Source organism: Anomaloglossus baeobatrachus, chromosome 1 (assembly GCF_048569485.1).
Source record: "Anomaloglossus baeobatrachus isolate aAnoBae1 chromosome 1, aAnoBae1.hap1, whole genome shotgun sequence".
NCBI lineage: Eukaryota > Metazoa > Chordata > Amphibia > Anura > Aromobatidae > Anomaloglossus > Anomaloglossus baeobatrachus.
In genome coordinates this window covers 364,613,396-364,637,749 of record NC_134353.1, presented here as the reverse complement: position 1 = coordinate 364,637,749, position 24,354 = coordinate 364,613,396, and the positions used below count along the sequence as shown (strand labels likewise).

Below are 24,354 nucleotides of genomic sequence, written 5' to 3'. Positions count from 1 at the left end.
CTTGTTTGCTTTAGCAGCTGCTGCTTGACATTGAGAGCTGCTGCTCAGCTTATTTGTAATAAGAATACCCAAGTCCTTCTGTTCTGTAGTCCAGGGTTTACTTCCATTTTATGTATACGTAGCTATAGGATTACTCCGTCCTAGGTGCATTACTTTACATTTATCAACATTAAATCTCATTTGCCAAGTATCTGCCCATTCTGACATCTTATCCAGATCTTTTTGTAATATTGTACAATCAAGGCCAGTTTTTAATAAGGTCATTAATAAAGAGATTAAAAAGAATCGGTCCTAGCACAGATCCCTGCGGAACCCCACTGCTGACTATAGCCCATTTAGAGAATGTACCATTTATGACTACTCTTTGTTTACTATCTTTTAGCCAATTCCTTACCCAGTTGCATATAGTTAACCCTAGTCCTTGCTTCTGGAGCTTTAGTATAAGGCTATTATGTGGTACAGTATCAAATGCTTTTGCAAAATCCAAATAAATCACATCAGCTGCATTACCAATATCCAGGTTTGCATTGCACTTACCCCCTCATAGAACCCCAACATGTTGGTTAGACACGACTTATCTTTCATGAATCCATGCTGTCTGTCAGTTATTACATTATTTTCTACAATATATTTTTGCATGTCATCCCTTAAAATGTCCTCAAAAACTTTGCATACTACGGATGTCAGGCTTACTGGACGGTAGTTGCCTGGATCTACCATCTTACCTTTCTTAAATATCGGTACAACATCAGCAATCCTCCAATCCTGTGGCACCAACCCTGTTACAAGTGAGTCTAAAAAGAGGAGATATAGCGGTCTGTCGATTACGGACCTGAATTCCCTCAATATTCGTGGATGAATGCCATCTGGCCTGGGGGATTTGTCAATGTTTAATTTACTGAGACGCAGGCGTACTTCATCTTGTGTTAAATTAATTATATCGGGTGGTGAACGTTGATTTTTTTACTTGTTGAATGATCCCTGGAACAGTCTGTTCCTTGGTGAACACGGATGAGAAGTGCTTATTTAATATCTCAGTCTTTTGTTTGTCCTCTATAACTAACTTATTATATTTTAAGGGGCCGATACTATCCTTTATTTTCCTTTTGGCATTAATGTATTTATAAAAGATTTTGGGATTTATTTTAATGTCATTGGTGATTTTTGTTTCAGTAGCTAATTTTGCTTGCTTGATTTCTTTTTTGCATTTCCTATTGATATCTTTATACTTCTGAAATGTTATTTCTGTATTCTCAGTCTTCAAGATTTTAAACACCCTTTGTTTTTGTTTTATTATACTTTGTACAGTCTTATTTATCCATAGTGGTTTCTTTTTATTCCTAGACATTTTATTACCAGAGGGTTTAAGTTTTTTACAGGACTCTAGCAGTATATCCTTAAACGTACCCCATTTATGTTCAGTATCCCCAGTTACCTTGACATTATCACATTATCCCAATTTACACATTTAAGCTCTTCCCTTAATTTGTTGAAATCAGCTTTCCTAAAATTTCAGATTTTAGCATTTCCCCTTTGAAATGTTCTATTGAATATTACATTGAAGCTTACCATATTATGATCGCTGGTGCCCAAGTGCTCCCGGATCTGTAGATCTGAAATTGTATCCGGTCTATTTGACAGGACCAGATCAAGCAAATTATCTCCCCTGGTCGGTTCATCTACCATCTGAGAGAGATAATTGTCTTGAATTGGGGATAAGAACTTACAGCTTTTAGCACAACCAGAAAATTCCATGTCAAAGCTAATCGCCAGGTCCTGGATTAAAAAAGACCCCCCGACCAGGGGAGAGTACATTAAAAGGGTGAAATGTATTCTTCAGCTGGAACAGGGAGTGTATGAAAGAAGGGGGAATGTTAAAATGTTTGAGAAGCTATGGTCTCCTTGGCTGCAATGCGGATAGGACGAGTGATGGACCAGTAAACTGATATGGGACGGGGATAGTCGTCTGAGACCTCTGATGTGTGGGTTTTGTTTTATTTGTGTTATTAGTTGTTCCTCCTGCACAACGGGATGGTTGCTATACTACAGTTGAAGGGTATCCTAAGTGTGTACTAAATGGGATGTAGTATCGGGGAGAAGTGTTGCTGCCGGGGTGGGGGAGGGGGGCGGGAGGGGGAGTTAAAGGGGTAATAGATGTGATAAATTTAATTTGGATGCCGATTTGTTATTCTGTTGTATGTATTCTGTTTTAATAAAAAAGTATCTGATTTAAAAAAAGAAAATTCCATGTCCCACTGAATGTCTGGATAGTTGAAATCCCCTATAATAAGAACCCGATTATTATTATTAGCTGCCTTTTCAATTTGTTGCAGCATTTCACCCTCTACCTGTTCAGGTATGTTAGGAGGCTTATAGCAAACTCCAATTAGCATTTTTCCATTATTCCCCTTCCCATGTACATTTACCCATGTTGACTCTACATTGTTACAGTTCCCCCCGATGTCATCATTCTACACAGGTTTTAGGTTAGATTTGATAAATATACACACCCCACCACCTTTTTTGTCTTTCCTGTCCTTCCTGAATGTAGTATAACCCTGTATGTTTGTCACCCAGTCATGGCTTTCATCCAGCCAGGTTTCCGTAATGCCCACCACATCATAATCCATGGTCAACATAACAGTCTCTAATTCATTCATTTTGTTTGCAAGACATTTTGCATTTGCCAGTATAAATGAAAGGTACTTCGGTCTGTTTTAGCGCTTATTGAACCATTTGCCAGTGGTTTAAATGAATAAACTTTTATTGCTGAGCTCCTGTTAAACACTACGCGTTTCAGCAATACACTATTGCTTTCATCAGCTATCATCAGGTATATGATACCTGATGCAATTTTCAGTGGATTGCTGAAACGCGAGTGTTTAACAGGAGCTCAGCAATAAAAGTTTATTCATTTAAACCAGTTGCAAATGGTTCAATAAGCGCTAAAACAGACCGAAGTACCTTTCATTTATGCTCACTCCCTAATGGGAAATTCGGTAGATTCTGCTAAGGACCTGCCAAGTTTAATTAGAGAATCCAGCTGGAGGACGGATGTTCGCACAGGAACTCTGAGATCCATGATGCCGGTGGATACTAGGAGTCAGGAGTGACACCAAACCTGGATTCAGCAAGCGCGCTTTCGGCAATAGAAACAGAGGAGGATTCCCTCTCTATACACACATCACTGGGGTTGGACGGGGGTGCACAACCTATCAAGGTGAGCGGTTCTATATTTTAATTCCACTAATTTTATCCACGGGAGCCTCTCATTTGCGCTTTCTTCTTTTTTATTCATGCATTTGCCAGTAGACATTTAATAATATTAACACATTTATTACTCCTAGCCTCCCTACGTTCCTTGCATGTCCCATCCCCCCCAATCCTTCATTGACCCCTACCGTCTTACTGTCTCTATCTGCCTTATCTATCCCCTTATTTGCTCCACTACTCTCCCTCCCCCAGATCCTACTTTAAAAGCTCCTCCATCCGTTTGACCATTTTCTCCCCCAGCACAGCTGCACCCTCCCCATTGAGGTGCAGCCCGTCCCTACCGTAGAGCCTGTAGCCGACTGAGAAGTCGGCCCAGTTCTCCATGAATCCGAACCCTTCCTTCCTGCACCAATTTCTAAGCCACGTATTTATCTCTCTAAGCTCCCGCTGTCTTTCTAGTGACGCTCGTGGCATCGGTCTGATTGGAAAGTGATAAGTACCCTATATTTTTACCTACCCTGTATCTGCCAATTTGGTTAAATTTATTTAAGCACTGTGCACTTTAATATATCACTGGACACGTTATAAGGCACTGCACTTTATTCGGCAGGGACATACAGGGATAGGCAGGGTGCGCCTATGGTGAGCAGGGGCGCCATTACGTTATCTTGGGTGCCGACCTCCGCTGACAGGTAGGGCACAGGAGGGAGTGACCAGTTCAGGGTCAGTAACATCTCACGTTTCTGTGCACTTATAGATAGGTATTCACTGAATGCTACACTTGGTTGAGATTTTAGAATAATTTAATAAAGATTGTTTTTAAAGGGTAATTTGATTTATGACACATTTATGTACTGCACTTCCTCCTGGAGAGAAAAAAAAAACAGGTCAAAAGTTGTTTGTTTAATATGGACAGTTTTTTACTGGGTCCAGTGCATCTAGAAACATGGGTAGAGGATGCGAATCAGGCCTTTGGTACACAGTAAGGGATCTTAAAGAATTTACAACCAACCAAGTCTACGGGTCCTGTAGTAGATCTACAGATATTTAATCGTCTGAACCTGAGACTTCAGATGCTGAAAGATCTGAACGTGGATTAGGAAGCAGGGGTGGAAAGAAAAGTAGGAGGGGCAGAAAATGGCCAGGAAGGAAAGGGTTTGGAAGGAATTTTCAAGGACGAGAGGACAGGAAATGAGAAATTGTATACCATCGTCCTCATCTACCTCTGTACAGGATGGGCCCTCTTTTTTAGAGAAGAGGCAATATTCAGAGAAGTCATATAGCCAACTAAATCGAAATCAAATCATTAATTTATGAGGGCAACAACTTAGTCAAACCCATTACAATGTTTTGAGAAAGGGTCTATCATTCGTTCCGACCAATCAGTACAACTGCTTCGCATGGGTCAAAGATCTGAACTTATTTGAACGAAAATAAAATGGACAAAATTTCTTCTCAATAACGATAAGGAACAATGCAGGAGACTAGGACTCGCTGATAGCGATGTTGAAAGTTTCAGAGATTTATTAGGCCTTTTGCAGGAACAGAATGTGGTATCAAATTGGGGATTAGGTTCATTTACTGACCTTAAAAACAGTAGCATTAGGATGCCACCACAGACAGGTACGAATAGTGTGGATATTTTTTTCACATAGAGTTACTGCAGATGTGTACTCCGAGGCCGGACAACCCCATTAAGTAAAATGAGTTCTTGATTCTAAAGCTCTCTCTAATGTGTATATAATTAGGGGCAATTAAAATACCTACTGTCTAATTTTACTATGATTTTCACCTTTAATCCCTTCATGCCTGATGACTTATATTTATGTCATCGGCTGTGTCCGTGCCTTTGATCTACGCTCACCCACTGAACCTGTATCTTTCCCTGCACTTGATAGCTGATTTAATCAGCCACCAAGTGCCTCTAACAGCCGCTGGTGGATCAGAGAACCACCAGCTTCTGTTAACCAGTTTCATACTGCTGTCAATCATTAACAGCGGCATTTAACACATGCTGACAGGAAGTGTGTCACTGGTATCGCCCATCGGCTATACAGAGCAGTGCTGATATACTGTTCGGTATAGCACAATCAATCAGACAATCTCAGCTTTAAGTCCATTAAGGGGACCAGTAAATACTATAAAAACGTAAAATAAAACCAAAAGTTCAAATCATCTCCCTTTAGCCCCAATAAAAATAAAACAATAATAAAAAAAAAACACACATATTTGGTATCACAGTAAACAGAAATCTATCAAACTATAAAATAAATTAAAGAGCTGGCTACTCTGCAGTAGTGACGACATCTCTGTAAAACAGATAAGGGAGGATTTTTCTAAATACTTTGTGTTGCCAATTCAGCCTTTGAGCGGCGCTACCGCGGTCCGCTCTTCCCCATAGCGTGACCCCCGGTCTCTATGACCTCTGGGATCTAGTGATGTCATGTCAACTTTCTGTTGACCTGACATCACCATGACCTTTCCCAGTCTTCCTGAGTGACTGGGCTGTGGGCGACGTTTCACCGCTCGTCACACCCCTTTAATCTGATTGGTAAATGGCATAACGAGAAAAAAAAAATCAAAACTCCAGAACTACGCTTTGTTGATCGCTGCAACATTGCAATAAAAGGCTATCAAAACATTGTATGTACCCAAATGTGGTATAAGTAAAAATGTCAGCTCTGGACGCAAAAAATAAGTCCTCATACAGCCACAGATCCTGAAAAATGAGAATGTTACAGGCTTTGGAAGATGGCAACAAAAACAAATTTGTTTTCTTGACAAATTTTGGATATTTTTTCACCATTGAAAAGAAAAGTATCCATGGTTGATGTCTATGTACCGTATTTTTTGGACTATAAGACGCAGCGGACCATAAGACGCATTCTGGTTTTAGAGGAGGAAAATAGGAAAATAAAATTTTAAGCAAAAAATGTGGTCATGACACACTGTTATGGGGCGAGGATCTGCTGCTGACACTGTTATGGGGGTAATGTCCCCAAATTCTCTACTAAGGTATCCCATCCTGGTAATGATCCTCCTGCCTTGTATATGATCCCCATCCTTGTTTAGATGTCCCTCATCCTGATAAATACCCCCATCCTGTTATATACCCCCATCCTGATAAATACCCCCATCCTGCTATATACAGTTAGGTCCAGAAATATTTGGACAGTGACACAATTTTCGCGAGTTGGGCTCTGCATGCCACCACATTGGATTTGAAATGAAACCTCTACAACAGAATTCAAGTGCAGATTGTAACGTTTAATTTGAAGGTTTGAACAAAAATATCTGATAGAAATTGTAGGAATTGTACACATTTCTTTACAAACACTCCACATTTTAGGAGGTCAAAAGTAATTGGACAAATAAACCAAACCCCCCAAAAAAAATTTTTATTTTCAATATTTTGTTGCGAATCCTTTGGAGGCAATCACTGCCTTAAGTCTGGAACCCATGGACATCACCAAACGCTGGGTTTCCTCCTTCTTAATGCTTTGCCAGGCCTTTACAGCCGCAGCCTTCAGGTCTTGCTTGTTTGTGGGTCTTTCCGTCTTAAGTCTGGATTTGAGCAAGTGAAATGCATGCTCAATTGGGTTAAGATCTGGTGATTGACTTGGCCATTGCAGAATGTTCCACTTTTTTGCACTCATGAACTCCTGGGTAGCTCTGGCTGTATGCTTGGGGTCATTGTCCATCTGTACTATGAAGCGCCGTCCGATCAACTTTGCGGCATTTGGCTGAATCTGGGCTGAAAGTATATCCCGGTACACTTCAGAATTCATCCGGCTACTCTTGTCTGCTGTTATGTCATCAATAAACACAAGTGACCCCGTGCCATTGAAAGCCATGCATGCCCATGCCATCACGTTGCCTCCACCATGTTTTACAGAGGATGTGGTGTGCCTTGGATCATGTGCCGTTCACTTTCTTCTCCAAACTTTTTTCTTCCCATCATTCTGGTACAGGTTGATCTTGGTCTCATCTGTCCATAGAATACTTTTCCAGAACTGAGCTGGCTTCATGAGGTGTTTTTCAGCAAATTTAACTCTGGCCTGTCTATTTTTGGAATTGATGAATGGTTTGCATCTAGATGTGAACCCTTTGTATTTACTTTCATGGAGTCTTCTCTTTACTGTTGACTTAGAGACAGATACACCTACTTCACTGAGAGTGTTCTGGACTTCAGTTGATGTTGTGAACAGGTTCTTCTTCACCAAAGAAAGTATGCGGCGATCATCCACCACTGTTGTCATCCGTGGACGCCTAGGCCTTTTTGAGTTCCCAAGCTCACCAGTCAATTCCTTTTTTCTCAGAATGTACCCGACTGTTGATTTTGCTACTCCAAGCATGTCTGCTATCTCTCTGATGGATTTTTTCTTTTTTTTCAGCCTCAGGATGTTCTGCTTCAATTCAATTGAGAGTTCCTTAGACCGCATGTTGTCTGGTCACAGCAACAGCTTCCAAATGCAAAACCACAAACCTGTAATCAACCCCAGACCTTTTAACTACTTCATTGATTACAGGTTAACGAGGGAGACGCCTTCAGAGTTAATTGCAGCCCTTAGAGTCCCTTGTCCAATTACTTTTCGTCCCTTGAAAAAGAGGAGGCTATGCATTACAGAGCTATGATTCCTAAACCCTTTCTCCGATTTGGATGTGAAAACTCTCATATTGCAGCTGGGAGTGTGCACTTTCAGCCCATATTATATATACAATTGTATTTCTGAACATGTTTTTGTAAACAGCTAAAATAACAAAACTTGTGTCACTGTCCAAATATTTCTGGACCTAACTGTACCCCCATCGTGCTATATACCCGCAACCTGCTATATACCCCCATCCTGCTATATAGCCCCATCCTGCTATAAAGCCCCATCCTGCTCATAATATACCCCCATCCTGCTATATACCCACATCCTGCTTATAATATACCCCCATCCTGCTATATACCCCCATGCTGGATTTTAATAATATTCCCAAATAAAAGATGGACTTTTAAATTTTATGTCCAGCGCTGGATTTTTCTTCCCATCCTGTTATATACCCCCATCCTGCTATATACCCCCATCCTGCTATATACCCGCAACCTGCTATATACCCCCATCCTGCTATATAGCCCCATCCTGCACATAATATACCCCCATCCTGCTATATACCCCCATCCTGCTTATAATATACCTCATCCTACTATATACCCCCATCATGCTCATAATATACCCCCATCCTAATATATACCCCCATCCTTCTTATAATATACCCCCATCCTGCTATATACCCCCATCCTGCTCATAATATACCCCCATCCTGCTCATAATATACCCCCATCCTGGTATATGCCCCCATCCTGCTATATGGCCTGCATCCTGTGGCACAGAAAAAAATAAACGTTTATACTCCCCTTTCCTCACTCCCTGCAGCGTCGCTCATCTTCCTGTCAGTGCCAGCAGCAGCGCCGCTGACCTGTGTGGAGCCATTCCCCTGCAGCACCGCGATGTCCTCCTGTCTGCCGGCTGCTGTGTGTGGAGACTAGCGGTGCGCACAGCGATGACGTCATCCCTGTGCTCACCGTTCTCTACACAGATCAGCTGGCCGGCAGACAGGAGGACATCGCGATGCTACAGGGGAATGGTGACGGGTGAGTATACCATACTTATTCACGGCAGTGAATACAGACGCACATAATCACTCCAGGCTGTATTTGCCAGGAATGATCATGCGGGTCGGCTCTTTACTATGCGCACACCCCCCCGCCCATCACCCTGTCCACCTGTCAACGCCGACTTCAGCGCTGAGAGATGATAGGCGGGAGGATGCATATGAAATGAGTGGGCGCACGTGGTCACGGCAGGAGCTGCTACAGCCTGCTCGTGCCGCCGATGACCTGCTCCACCGCAGCACCCTCATTCCCCGCAGCTCTACATTCAGACTATAAGACGCACCCCCCCCATTTTCCCCCAACATTTGGGGGAAATAAAGTGCGTCTTATAGTCCAAAAAATACGGTAGCTGTACTGACGTGGAGAATCATATTGCATCAATTTTATAATATAGTTTCCATGGTAAATAAAAAAAACCCAAAAGAGCATTGTGGATTTGCCTTTTTTTTTTTCGGTACAATATGGGTTAGAGTGAATTGGGTCATTCAAAAATCCAACTTGTCCCACAAGAAACAAGCCCTCAGATTGAGATATTGATGGAAAAAGAAATAAATTATGGCTATTGGAAGAAGGGGAGAAAAAACGGAAATTGCCCAGCAATGAAGGACCTTTTAAAGCGGGCTTTACACGCTGCGACATCGCTAATGCGGAGTCGTTGGGGTCACGGAATTCGTGACGCACATCCGGCCGCATTAGCGATGCCGTTGCGTGTGACACCGATAAGCGATTTTGCATCGTTGCAAAAACGTGCAAAATCGCTAATCGGCGACATGGGGGTCCATTCTCAAATCTCGTTACTGCAGCAGTAACGAGGTTGTTCCTCGTTCCTGCGGCAGCACACATCGCTGCGTGTGACGCCGCAGGAACGAGGAAGCTCTCCTTACCTGCCTCCCGGCTGCTATGCAGAAGGAAGGAGGTGGGCGGGATGTTACGTCCCGCTCAGCTCCGCCCCTCCGCTGCTATTGGGCGGCGGTTCAGTGATGTCGCTGTGACACCGCACGGACCGCCCCCTTAGAAAGGAGGCGGTTCGCCCGTCACAGCGACGTCGCCGGACAGGTATGTATGTGTGACGGCTGTTGTGCGGCACGGGCAGCGATTTGCCCGTGTCGCGCAACAGATGGGGGCGGGTACCCACACTAGCGATATCGGGACCGATATCGCAGTGTGTAAAGTAGCCTTAAGGGTGCTTTACACGTTGCGACATCGCTAACGATCTATCGTCGGGGTCACGTCGTTAGTGACGCACATCCAGCGTCGTTAGCAACATCGCAGCGTGTGACACCAAGGAGCGACGATCAACGATCGCAAAAACGTGAAAAATCGTTGATTGTTTACACGTCGCTCCTTTTCATAATATCGTTGGTGGTACATGCCGCTGGTTGTTCGTCATTCCTGCGGCATCACACATCGCTATGTGTGACGCCGCAGGAACGAGGAACATCTCCTTACCTACGTCCACCGGCAATGAGGAAGGAAGGAGGTGGGCGGTATGTTCCGGCCACTCATCTCCGCCCCTCCTCTGCTATTGGGCAGCTGCTTAGTGACGCCGCAGTTACGTCACTATGACGCCGAATGCACCTCCCCCTTGAGGGAGGGATTGTGCGGCGGTTACAGCGACGTTGCTGAAAAGGTATGTGCGTATGACGCTGCCGCAGCGATAATGTTCTCTTCGGCAGTGATCAGCAAATTTCGCACGTACGACGGGGGCGGGTGCTATCGCGCACGACATCGCTAGATATCGCTAGCGATGTCGCAGCGTGTAAAACACCCTTAACACACTGCAGTTTTTCATTATTGTGCTTTGGTTTTTCCCCTCCTTTTCTTCCAAGTGCCGTAACTTTTTTTGACATACCATGTTTTTCCAAAAATAAGACGCTATTTTTTTTGCCCCCCAAAAAAGCACTAGGGCTTATTTTTGGAGGAGGTCTTATTCTTGGAGAAACACGGTTGGGGGTAAGTTTAGCCCCCAAAAAAGCAGATCTCCCCTCACTTCCCAGGAGACTCATACTCACCAGACCAGGACGTCTGCGTGGCTCCCAGGTCCTCCTGTGATCTCCGGTGGGTGCTGCACGCCGTCCTACCCTGCTGCTGGCTGACACACACACAGCAGATCGCAGGCACAACAGCAGATCACACACACAAACACACACAGCAGATCACAAACACACAGCAGATCACACACACAGCAGATCGCAGATATACACAGCAGATCACACACAGCAGATCGCAGGCACACACATCCAATCGCAGGCACACACAGCCGATCACATATACACACATCCGATCGCAGGCACACACAGCCGATCACAGATACACACATCCGATCGCAGGCACACACAGCCGATCACAGATACACACAGCCGATCGCAGACACACACACAGCCGATTGCAGATACACACAGCAAACCACACACACACAGCCGATCACAGATACACACACACACACACACTATACACACACACATCACATCACATCCAGCACTTACGGCCGCAGGGAATGAAGCAAGTCACGTGTCCGGCCGCAGGTCCTGTTCGTTGCGCTGCACCGCACTGCCTCTCAGGATTCTGCCGGCGAGAATAGATCGGTGTCGCTGGATGAGGTGAGTGTGTATGCGATCCGATGTGTGTGCGATCCGATGTTTGTGTGTGATTTGATGTTTGCGTGTGATCCGATGTTTGTGTGTGCGATCTGATTATGTGTGCGATCTGACTGTGTGTGCGATCCGATGTTTGTGTGTGAGATCTTGTGTGTGTGTGTGAGATCTGATTGTGGTGTGTGTGTGTGTGTGTGTGTGTGAGCTGATGTGTGCGGGTGTGTGATCACTTCAGGTCCTGCTGCTCAGTGTCGGGTAAGTAATTGCCGGGTGCCGCTGTGTATAATGAAGTGTCCTGTAGTATCTGTAACTTTTTTAGCTGCGCGGACACTTCATTATTGATCCGCGACTAGGGCTTATTTTCGGGGGAGGGCTTATATTTAAGCCTTTCTCCGAAAATGCTTAAAATCCCTACTAGGGCTTATTTTACGGTATCCATGTGAGAGCTTGTTTTTGAAGCATGAGTTCTAGTTTTGATAACACCATTCATTATAACATTCAATGTTAAAATAATTTGATGTAGAGAGAAAATGTGAAAGAAATGCACTTCTGCCATAGGTTTTTGGGTTCTGGTTTTTTACGGCATTCATTCTGTGGTAAAAAAGACTTTGAATAATGATTCTCTAGATTTGTACTACTACGGCAATACCAAACTTGCATCGATTTTTTTTTTTACCACGTAAATGAAAAACAAAGAATTTTGAAAGTTAAAAAAAAATTAGTTTGAGGTTGTCTTGCCATAATCCGTAATTTTTTATTTTTTTTTGTGATTGAGCTGTGTGTGAGGGCTTGTTGGTTGTATTATTACCAATTTAGGGTAAATTTAATGTTTTGATCTGTTTATATTACATTTCTTAGGGAGACGTGGTGACTAAAAATAACACCGTTCTGTTTCTCATTAGTTACATTGTATACATTGATTAGATTGGACTTTTTCTTTAGTTTTAAAGGGGGTGATTCGAATATTCATATGTTTTATTTAATTTGTTTATATTTTTTTAGTTTATTGTTAGTCTTCTTAGGGGACTTGAATCTGTAATTGTCTGAATGCTTATGCTAGCACAGTTTTTCATTATAGTGTAAATCTCGGTCTCCTATTGAACTTAGCCTTTGGACCAAGGTGGCATCGATAGGAGCTTTCATCAGGCCAGGCCTATGGCTGCTATGACAAGCCATCCATGCCCCATGATCATGTTGCAAAGAGCCAATAGGAGCATAAACGCCCTGGTCAGAGATTCACAATGACATTTAAGTGGTTAACAGACGCTCTCAGAGCTTAGTTACTATTGTAATATAGCTGACATCTGCCAGTTGTGGAGAGCGCTCAGCTCCTGTGATATATCCTCGGGAATCACTGCAATTGACCATATATGTGGTTTTTTTTTTAAAGAACCACTGAACTTTTTTTTCCGTATGTTAGCTCTAGAGTGGTGCTTTAAATGTAAGCCCCCTTCCCCCTGTGTTATACGTACCTTAGGTGGCTGTATAGTTTTTCGTTGCGGCTCCGGGCCCACGGCGCAATCTTGTGCTTTTAACTTCTGAGTGGTCAGAAATTAGATTACAGGCACTCAATGCAACTCTACAAGAGTTGCATTAATTGCTGACCTACGGCATGTTCCATGAAACACTGGAGTTGCCGGCAGGTCACAAATCTCCAGAGACCACCCGGAGCAACACTGCCAACAGATGAAGACTGTGGTATGTGAAAACAATACAGGGGGCAGGTGACTTACATTTGACCCCTTCACAACCTTTGATGTAAGTTTACGTCGTGATGATCGCGTGGGCACAGAAGGTTTGCATGTGTGATCATCGTCTGGAGCTAGCTGTAAGCTATAGCACCGCCCTTGCCTATTCAAACCCCTAAATGCCACGATCAGTAGTGATTGCAGCATTTAGGAGGCTGGGAGAGGGAGCCACGGGGTCACGATGTAATCATGGGGTCCTGATCGTTGCATTGTCTAACAAGCATTCTGACAGTGCAGCACTGACAGGTATAATGCTTTGCAATGCTGGTGTATTGCAATGGATTTTATCAGCCATCAGAGTAACAAAACTTAAATTTCTATATAGGGACTAAGTAAAAAAAAAAATATATATATATATTAAAAAATATACCAATAAATATATATTTTTATGTAACAACAAAAATAAACAAAAAAAACTACACATATTGGGTATTGCCTGTCCGGAATAACCCAATCTATAAAACTGTCACACTAGTGAACACCGTAAGGCTATGTGCACACGCTGCGGTTTTTTACGCTGCGTTTTTATGCGTTTTTGGCCGCTAAAAACGCACACGCGGCAAAAACGCATGCGTTTTTACTGCGATTTGGTGCATTTTTGGCTGCGTTTTTGATCTCTGCGTTTTTCTGCAATTTTCCAATGCATTGCATGGGTGGGAAAACGCAGAAAAACGCAGGAAAGAATTGACATGTCCATTCTTTTTATTAAGCTCAAAAACGCAGCTTAAAAAAAAAGTTGTGTGCGGACAGCAAAAATGAAAACTCATAGACTTTGCTGGGGAAGCAATATCATGCAGTTTTGAGGCCAAAAACGCACCCGAAAAACGCGCAAAAACGCCGCGAAAAACGCACTGTGTGAACTTACCCTAAGAAATAAAAAGTAGCAAAAATATTCTTTTCATCATAGAGCTGCCCAAAAAGTGGAAAAAGCTACGTGCGCACAGCACTTCAGAATTCTCATTTGACTTTGCTAGCATTAGGATAGACATGCAGATTTGAGAAATAAATTGCACCAAAACTACACAAAAAAAATATATCAAAAAGCGCAGTGTACGCACAAGGCCTTAGAATCCATTAGGACCTACAGTACACAGCAGAACTGCTCATATGAAAGATAGAAGGCCCTGGAGAGCATGGTCTGTTACTATTAGGCTATGTGCCCTTGTGTGTGCGCTCTGCACCGCAGCGTAAAGTCACTGCATGTCCGCTTCAGAGCGCAGCTGAAAAGCTCCGTTTTGAAACTTTGGTGATTGCAGAATTCGTGCGCTCTGGATGCTGCCTCTCCTTATAGACCGAATGGAGACAGCATGCAAAGTGCACGAAAGAAGTGACATGTTGCTTTTTAGAACGCAGCGATTTGGCAGCATGCAAATCGCTGCGTTCTAAAATGCAACGTGGGCATGGATTATGCACAATCTTCATAATCTTCATAATCTGCAGTGCAGAACGCAGTGTAACTGAATGCAATATGCACACGTGGGTACACAGCCTTACAGCTGTTTATGCAAAAAAAAAAGTAAAGAAGAATATACTCAATACAAGTATTGTTTTATTTCTTTAGTTACAGTATACCAGAAAAGGAAGTACACCCCATGACATTTTGTAAATATGTAAATATTTTATTATATATTTTAATGGGACAAAACAAAAGATATGACACTTTGGTACAATGTAAAGTAGTCAGTGTACAGCTTGTATAACAGTGGAAATTTGGTGTGTCCTCTAAATAACTCAACACAGCCATTCAACACACAGAAATTAATATCAGAACCGCTGGCAACAAAAGTGAGTACACCCATAAGTGAAAATATGCCCAATTAGCCATTTTCCCTCCTCGGTGTCATCTAACTAATTAGTGTTACAAGGTCTCAGGTGTAAATAGGGAGCAGGGGTGTTAGATTTGGTGTTATCGTTCACACACTCTCTCATGCTGGTCAGTGGAAGTTCAACATGGCTCCTCATGGCAAAGAATTCTCTGGAGATCAGAAGAAATAAATAGTAGCTCTACATAAAGATAGCCTAAGCTAGGCTACTAGAAGATTGACAACACCCTGAAACTGAGCCACAGCACGGTGGCCAACACCATACAACTAACATCTAACAAGACCGGGTCCACTCAGAACAGAAGAACAGACCTCGCCGTGGCCGACTAAATAAGTTGAATGCTCAGCATCATATCCAGAGGTCATTTTTTTAAAATAGAGGTACGATTGCTGCAGAGGTTACAGATGTGGGGGTAAGCCTGTCAGTCCTCAGACTATATGCCGCACACTGCATCACATTGATCTGCATGGCTGTCGTCCAAGAAGATACACAAGAAAGCCCGTAAACAGTTTGCTGAAGACAAGCAGACTACCAGGATTACTGGAACCATGTCCTGTGGTTTGATGAGAGGTAAACTTATTTGGTTCAGAAGGTGTCAAGAATGTGTTACAGCAACCAGGTGAGGAGTACAAAGACAAGTGTGTCTTACCTTCAGCCTAGCATGGTGGTGGAAGTGTTATGGTTTGGGGCTGCCTAAGTGCTGCCAGCTGTGGGGAGCTATAGTTCATTGAGCGAACCATGAATGCCCACATGTATTGTGACTTACTGAAGCAGAGCATAATCCCCTCCCTTTGTATTCCAACATGATAATGATCCCAAACATACTGTATCGCCAAAACTACCAATAGTTGCTAAAGAAACTTAAGGAAAAGGTGTTGGACTGGCCAAGCATGTCTCCAGACCTAAACTATATTGAGCATTTGTGGGTCATCCTCAAACGGAAGGTGAAGGACCACAAGGTCTTTAACTTCCATCAGCTCCGTCATGTAGCCATGGAGGATGAAAGAGGATTCCAGTGGCTCCTATGAAGCTCTAATGAACTCCATGCCCAAGAGAGTTAAGGCAGTGCTTGACAATAACAGTGGCAACACAAAATAGTGACACTTTGGGCACAGTTTGAGCATTTTCACTTAGGGGTGTACTCACATTTGTTGCCAGCCGTTTTTACATTAATGGATTTGTATTGAGAGGGCACACCAAAGTTATACAAGCTGGACACTGACTACTCTACATTGTTTCAGATCATCAGAGTTGTCTCATGAAAAGATTTAAAAAGGTGTAAGGGTGTACTCACTTTTTGAGATATACTGTAAATAGTTATAATACTTTAAACCTTCACACAAAAGTAAAAGAGGATAATACGATATTCAAACTTGTCCATAGCATGTTGTAGACCAGGGGTCTCAAACACGCGGCCCGCAGGCCGCATTCGGCCCCTCAGGGAAGTTCGTGCGGCTCCCAGGCCCGTGCCCCTCTTCACTATCGTGGCAGGTGCAGGGGCCGCAGCCACTGTCTGCACTTTATGTCAGATGAATGTTTTGCAGGCACTGTGCTCTCGCGCCGCCAATACAATCATCTCACATAAATCACTGACAGTGGATACTGGCCCCTGCACCTGCCGCGATAGTGACCAGGGGCACGGGTCTGGGGGCCGCACGAAGCAGAGATGAGGCAGCGGAGGGAGCGCGAGACAGGTGAGAAGATTGGTTTGTGTGTGTGTGTGTGTGTATATATATATATATATATATATATATATATACACACGTGTGTGTGTGTTGGACGTTAACCCCTTAGCGACCTATGACGTACTGGGTACGTCATGGCTCCCTGGTACTTAAGGACCCATGACTTACCCAGTATGTCATGGCGAAATCGCAGCCCCGGTGGCTGCGATCGCTGCAAATACCTTAGATTCGGGGAGGAGGGGACCTCAGGAGGGGTGGTGTCTCCTCCCCGGACCTACGAAGGCTGTGATTGGCTGAGCGGCATTCGTCAGCCAATCACAGCCACTAATGTTTCAGCCATTGAAAATCGCTGAAACATTGAAATCCAGCCAAGATCAGTGCAGCTATAGCACTGATCATTGACTGGAGCTGGGTGACCTGTGTTTCACCCGCCCCCAGCTCTGATTGGAGAGACCGGCCTTGTGACCGATCTGTCCAATCACTGCGGATCTAGGGCCGGAGACCGCCTCCTCAGCTTCACTCCGGCATCTGTGGAAGGTGAGGGGAGCTGCTGACCCATTACTACAGGATGGGGACAAAGTGCGCACATTACTATGAGATGGGGATAAGGATGGGGACATTACTATAGGATTGGGACATTACAAGGATGGGCACAATACTATTGGATGGGGACATTATTACTATAGTATGGGGACATTACTATAGGATAGGGACTAGGATGGGCACATTACTATAGGATGGGGACAAGGCTGGGGACATGACTATAAGATGGGGACATTACTGTAGGATAGGGACTAGGATGGGCACATTACTATAGGATGGGGACAAGGCTGGGGAGATTACTGTAGGATGGGGACAAGGTGGGCACAGTACTATAGGATGGGGACTAGGATGGGCACATGACTATAGAATGCGGACAAGGCTGGGGACATTACTATGGGATGGGGACAAGGTGGGCACAGTACTATAGGATGGGGACAAGGTGGGCACAGTACTATAGGATGGGGGCATTACTACAGGATGGGGACAAGGTGGGCACAGTACTATAGGATGGGGACAAGGTGGGCACAGTACTATAGGATGGGGGCATTACTACAGGATGGGGACAAGGTGGGCACATTACTGTAGGATAGGGACATTACTACAAGGGGACAAGAATGGGAAACATTACTATTATTTTTTTTCCTCTGTGCGGCCCATACACCCAGCCGAGTTTGAGACCCCTGTTGTAGACAGTAAAGACATTAGGCCAGGACTAGAGATGAGCAGACTTGCGATGTACTGGAATGGTATCCATTCTGGTCCTCATGGCATCCAGTCTTCATTTCTGAGCTTGTCATTCTCAGCCCAGCATTTAGGGCATTTTTATTAGACCTTACAACATCTCAGAAGTGAAATCTGGCTGGACAACGCAAACCAAATTGCTCAACTGCGGCCAGGGCTATCATCATTGCTTTCTTTGCGAAGTAGAATCTGGTACACAGGTAAGGAAACAGAGGAGCAGACATTTCTAGTGTGTGTCCGCAGCACAAACACACTAAAAATGCATTGTTTTTGATCTGTGGATTTTCCACAACTAAGGCATATGTATGGAGAAAATCTGCATCTAGAACTCTGCGTACCCACAAAAGAAATGATCATGTGGCGGATTTGAAACGCACAGCAGGTCAGTTTACACTGCCTAAAAAAACCCCACAGTGGACTTGACATTTTTATAAATATCAACCACTTTGCTGGAATTATAAGATGCTCCTTCTTTTATGCAGCTTCAAAAACTCATCATGAGATCTTAACCTAAACTTCAATGCAAAGTGGATGTGACTGTGAGTTGCTTAATGTGACTTTACAGCTCTAAAATAGTTTAGTGTAAGCAAATTTCAGACAAGTCGCACAGACGTTTTTGATTCCATGACTTGTCTGAGAATAGCTTTTGGTCCCCTTGTAGTCCCAGCCTTATGAACTGTGAATTGATAAAAAATAGGCAAACTCCAGCAGAAGGTACAAGGGTAAGGGGTACATTTTAATCAATAGATTTTGGAATAATAATAAGTTCCAAATTTGGATGTGTTAAAAAAAAGTTGCTGTGGTTAAGGCCTGTGACACACATCCGTGCCGCCGGTACGTGTTTGTCATTTTTTACACGTACCAGCGGCACGGAGACACGTTAACCAATGCTACACTATTGTAGCAGGCACACACACGTAAAACCACACGGAACGTGTGTCCGTGTGCATTTGTACGTGTGTGCATTTTTCAAAGCGCTGACATGTCAGTGTTTTCTCCCGCAGCACGGGTGTCACACGGTCCGCACCCGTACCACACGGGTGTAGTGTGGATGCGGTCCCGTGTGACACGCGCCGGCGAAAACACGTGTCAGTGAAAAAAACCCCCAAACATTTACTCACCTTCTCCAGCCCTCCTGTCTAGGCCGCTGCTGCCTCTTGCTGCCGACCGCCGCTCATTATTTTCAATAAATATTCACTTCACTGCCTGGTAGAAGCAGCAGCGGGGAGACTGGAGGGCTGGAGACTGAGGATCAGCACCATGGACAGCAGCGCAGACATCAGGAAGGACCAGGTGAGTATGTTAATTACCGGTTCTACGTGTGCTATCGCGGATAGCACACGTAGAACACACGTGTCCCGCACGTACCAGAGACACGTACTTACCTGCACGCAACACGCAGGGAAAATACGTGTCTCTCGGCACGTGCGTGATTTTCACGTGAGTGTGGCAGAGGCCTAAAAGTGTGATATGTTCTTTGTAATGGCCATGTCTGACCATGCAGGAACATGTAAATCTGTAGAGGGAAAAAAGCGCAATAGGGTCTTACCCGATATGAGGGTAGAGAGACAAGCAGAGGATACACTTACCTGGTCGGGTTGTGTCAGTCACAACCACATGTGATCGCTTGTGAGTGTCTTTTTGTGGTTTAGCAGCAGCCCCGGAAACAGTTTATAATATATAAGAATTTGTGTAGAGGGGAAAAAGCGCAATAGGGTCTTACCCAATATGAGGGTAGAGAGACAAGCAGAGGATACACTCACCTGGGCGGGTTGTGTCAAGATGCAGGAACCTTGTCAGCATATACCACATCTTCGCATGGGAAGATGTAAAAGAGTATAAAGACATTCCAGCATGAGTTAATAGCTGATTCTTTCTGTGAGGTAAAACATTTCCCTGCCTGTTTTATTACATCAATGTTTCTATTGCATCTCCAGCACTCTGACCTCATCACAAATCAAGTCAGTAACATCAGCTCGGCGGCAGTAAGAGCTTATTCCTCACTGACTTGATTTATCATGAGTTCGGGACTGGGTAGGTGGCTGAAACACTCGATAAAACAGGCAGGGTAATACAGTATTATTACATTAGTTCTAAACAGAATTCTTACAAAGATGCTTCAGATTTACCAAAAATCATGTGACGCTTTGATAGTTTTGGGGCAAATAAAGGCAACTTGGCCACAAACTGACCTTTCACAATGAATTCACCACATGGTCTTGACTTATTTATTTAATAATTATTTTAATATTTTCATTGTTTTGCAGGTTCTTGGTAATAAGATAAAGAAGACGGTACAGAACAATTATCCGTGGATGTCATATCTGCATTTTCAGTTGAAAAATTGTTTCAGTTAACTGTTTAGTAGTATGTTTTTGTAGTTTGTGGCACGTTTCTCTACTGTTCTAAAACTTTTTTTGTATGTGTTTGCATTTGAAGTTGAAATGTCTCTCCAGTATTTCTTTTTTATAAACAAAATACTTATTTTTATATATTTTTTAAATGTTTTATACCAGAGTTTTCCTCAGGGCACTTCGATTTGTTATGAATCGCATTGTGTTTTTTTAACTATTGCTCTAATAGATCTGAAAGATTTTGCAGTTTTAAAATGATTGTTATGTCTTTACTGTCTTGTATTAAAAATGAATGAACATTTGTCAGCTCTTTTCAGATGATATGTTAAGTTCCACAATCTTATTGTTGGTTGGGCCACTCTTTTCAGTCTAATGGGCAGGTCTGTAAACTGAAAGGTCAGATAAATTAGCAATAGAAAAAAGGGGGAAATTAGCGCAACACTTCACTCCTTTTCACAAACACCTAGTACTGGGATGTCGCCCGGCCCATCAGCTTGTCCAGGCTGAGTATCCAAAAAAGTGAAAATTGGCCTCAAAATCCAGTGTATAAATAAAATATCCTTTTATTCATCATCTGTTAAAATTCAAAGGTCATTGTGGTAAGACATATTTGTTGACGCTTTTCAACTGTAGGGTCTTAATCGTAACATCATTGAGTTCTCTTATGATTAAGATCTTGCAGTCAAAACATGTCAACAAATATGTCTTTCTACAATGCCCTTTGAATTTCAATGGATATTAAATAAAAGGATAGTTTTTATTTATACACTGGATTTTGTTGGCAATTTTCCCTTTTTTGGATACTCTGTCAGGAAAATTAGCTAGTCTAAGAAGCATGTCCATCTTTCCTGCTTAAACATGTCCTTCATTGTTACTTAACATCTTTACGTTTTAAAGCCAAGTATAATTTCTTAGAAGTTACTGATTGTAATTAGCAACATATGTATCATTAGATCTTTTGGACAGTAGTCAGTCATTCAGCACTTTTTTTGTAGGCATATGTCATTCAAGCAAGCTACATGTAAACAGCATACAAAGGCCCTGTTATTAGAAACATTAGGTGTAAATACAGACCATCTGTAGCTTTTAGTGACTGACTGAATTCATGATTTTATTTCCTGCAAGTTCTTATTTTGACAGGTGAGCGGTCTCAAAAATGTTTAAAGAGTAATAATTTTTATTCCATAAATCAATAAAATCACATATGAAAATAAGCACGCATAGTTTACACTTTACGTTATAGTATGTATTGAGTTATGCATAAACCCACACTACATCACTATGGAACACAATGTCCTTTTATGTTAATTGAATATCTCAGAATTTTAAAGGAAGCTATAAAGAACTTTCGAGTCAACAAACTAAGTACATTGTTAGGAAGGGTAGAACAAGACAGTCTGAAACTTACCTTTCTAGCTGCAGTTAGATTTTGCTTCACTGAGAAAAGTGTTCTAAATCTTTATGTAAATTAGGCTAGAACGCACCAGAAGTACAATTCAAGACTTTGTCTGTTTTATATCTTGGTATTGCAATCACCATGTGCTTGATTTATATCTCTCCTGCACTTTCAAACAGACAGTAATCCAGTACCTGAGGGTGGGACTAGGTGGGCAATAATGCAATCATTAATAGCCCTTTCTCTGGCACTTTCAACCCTTTTACATAAAGAATCAGTGGTGGAAAATCTGTTTGCAGTCAGAAAGGTATGTTGTCTTTTACTACCCCACCCAACAAAGTAATTAGTTCCCAGACACTAAAGGCAGACTAAGGATATATTCACCATGTGTTTTTGCTACACATCAGTGGCTCCATTGGTGCTTCTGTCTGAAGCCCGCAAATACTGATTTGGGCGGAACCCCCGACAGAGCCATTGACTTTAATAAGGCAGACAATTTTTTTTGCGTTATGTGGCCTTCATTTCAGCTAAGCCTACCTTCTTGAAGTGAGAACAAAAGCTCAGGAGACCACATTTTTGTGCCCACCTGAAGAAGGTGGACATTGTCAAAACAGAGGCCAGACCAAGCACAGTGACTTTGCCTCAGTAAAGTCAATGGTCCTTTTGTGGATTCTGATCAAAAGACAGAAAAAAGTATACTCCTAAAATTCAATGCTCTACCTGAATCTTGCTTTTCAGATCTTAAGACAGAAGGCCTGACAGAAGCACTACACTATTTATTTGACATGACGTTATTTGTTCCATGTATATGCATTACTTTCTACATTGATACCTTTTGCATGCATGTAGTTTTAATTCAGGTTTGTAGTTGGAGCCTTGTGCACAATATTTTATGACAGACTGAAATGTAAACTTTTCTCTATAGTGTATCAACGTAGATAAAAAACAAATATAAGGACTGCATTCAATTGCTGCTGTTACACTGTTAAAGGCAGTTACATTTGATAACAATTAGCAGATCATCTTTCATATGTAGGGCTGATGACTCAGTGAGTGAATATATTGTATTGTGTGTAGTATTTTTATTAGTATTGTTAGCCTTAATAAAACATTTGCCTTCTGACTAAGTGTTTAATTTTCTTGATTTCCAAAATGCTTGGTTTCTTTAAAGGGTTAAGCGGGCCATACATTACATGCTACGATTTCGCTACAGCGATCTCGTTGGGGTCACGGAATTTGTGATGCACATCTGGCCCCTGTAGCGATCTCGTAGTGTTTGACTCCAAGGAGCGATTTTGGATCGTTGCAAAAACGTCCAAAATCGCTCCTCGTTGACATGGGGGTCTGCTCCCAATTATCGATACTATCGCTTTGCCGTTGTTGTTCGTCATTCCTGCGGCAGTGCACATCGCTGTGTGTAACCCCCGTAGGAACGAGGAGCACCTCCTTACCTGCTGCCGGGCACAATGCAGAAGGAAGGAGGTGGGCGGGATGTTACGTCCCGCTCATCTCCGCCCCTCCGCTTTCATTGGGCGGACGCTTAGTGACGTCGCTGTGACGCCGAACGGACCGCCCCCTTAGAAAGGAGACGGTACACCGATCACAGCGACGTCGCTATGCAGGTAAGTATGTGTGACGCGGGTGCGCGATTTTGTGCGCGAGGGGCAGCGATATGCCCGTTTCGCACAAAAGATGGGGGCGGGTCGCATGCTAGCGATATCGGTACTGATATCGTAGCATGTAAAGCCACCCTTAGTCCACTACTTTTATCCACTCTCTTAATGGGATAAAGTAAAAAAAAAGGGGGGGTTGTCTCTTTAAAGCGTTTGTCCACTACTTTTACTGACTTTCTTAATGGGCTATAGTGTAAAAAAATACATTTTTCCCACTAAAATGTTGCCTTAACCCCAAGATTTAATTGTTAAAAAGGCTAATAGGAGAAAATGTACTACATTTGTTCATTTTCCCTTTGTACACTAGTACCTCATATGTGGTCAGAAACTACTTTTTAGGCACAGTGGAAAGCTGAGAAGGGAAGGAGCGCCATAGTGGAGTGTGGATTTTGCTGGAATTGGTTGCAGGTGCCATGTAACATTGGCAAAGCCCTTGAGAAGCATGGAAAGTAGAACACCCACATAAATCACGCCTTTTACAAACTACACCCCTTATTGAAATCATCTAGGGGTGCAGTGAGCATATTTACACCATGTGTTTCACAAAATAAAAAAATAATTACACTTTTACCACTAAAATCATGTTATAAACCCCGATTTTACATTTTCACAAGGTGAGAGAGGTAAAATGGCCCCAAAATGTGTTACACATTTTTTTTCCTCAGCGTAGCAATACCCCATATGTGGCTGTAACTTGGGAGGGAAGGAGCGCTATTTGACTTTTGGAAAGCATATTTCTTTTTTAGAAGAGTTTGCAGTCTCCATTTTCAGAACCCCTAAGTGCCAAAACAGCAGAAACCCACTCAAATGAGTCCAATTTGCAAATTACACCTTTCTGGGAATTCATCTATAAGTGAAGTGATGATTTTGACTCCATAAGTGGTTTTCAGAAACATACATGCAGTTGACATTGCAGAGTGA

General features: G+C 42.9%; 1 protein-coding gene across 1 annotated transcript in view; it reads left to right on the top strand.

Moving 5' to 3' along the window:
• TEX15 (testis expressed 15, meiosis and synapsis associated) overlaps positions 1 to 22,851 on the top strand; it is a 226,792-nt gene extending 203,941 nt beyond the window's left edge. Inside the window, exon 11 of the mRNA XM_075352463.1 lies at positions 20,278 to 22,851. Within this exon, the coding sequence (XP_075208578.1) occupies positions 20,278 to 20,288 (11 nt within the window). The 3' untranslated portion in view covers positions 20,289 to 22,851. The remainder of the gene's footprint in view (positions 1 to 20,277) is intronic.
• Positions 22,852 to 24,354: the final 1,503 nt, after the last annotated feature.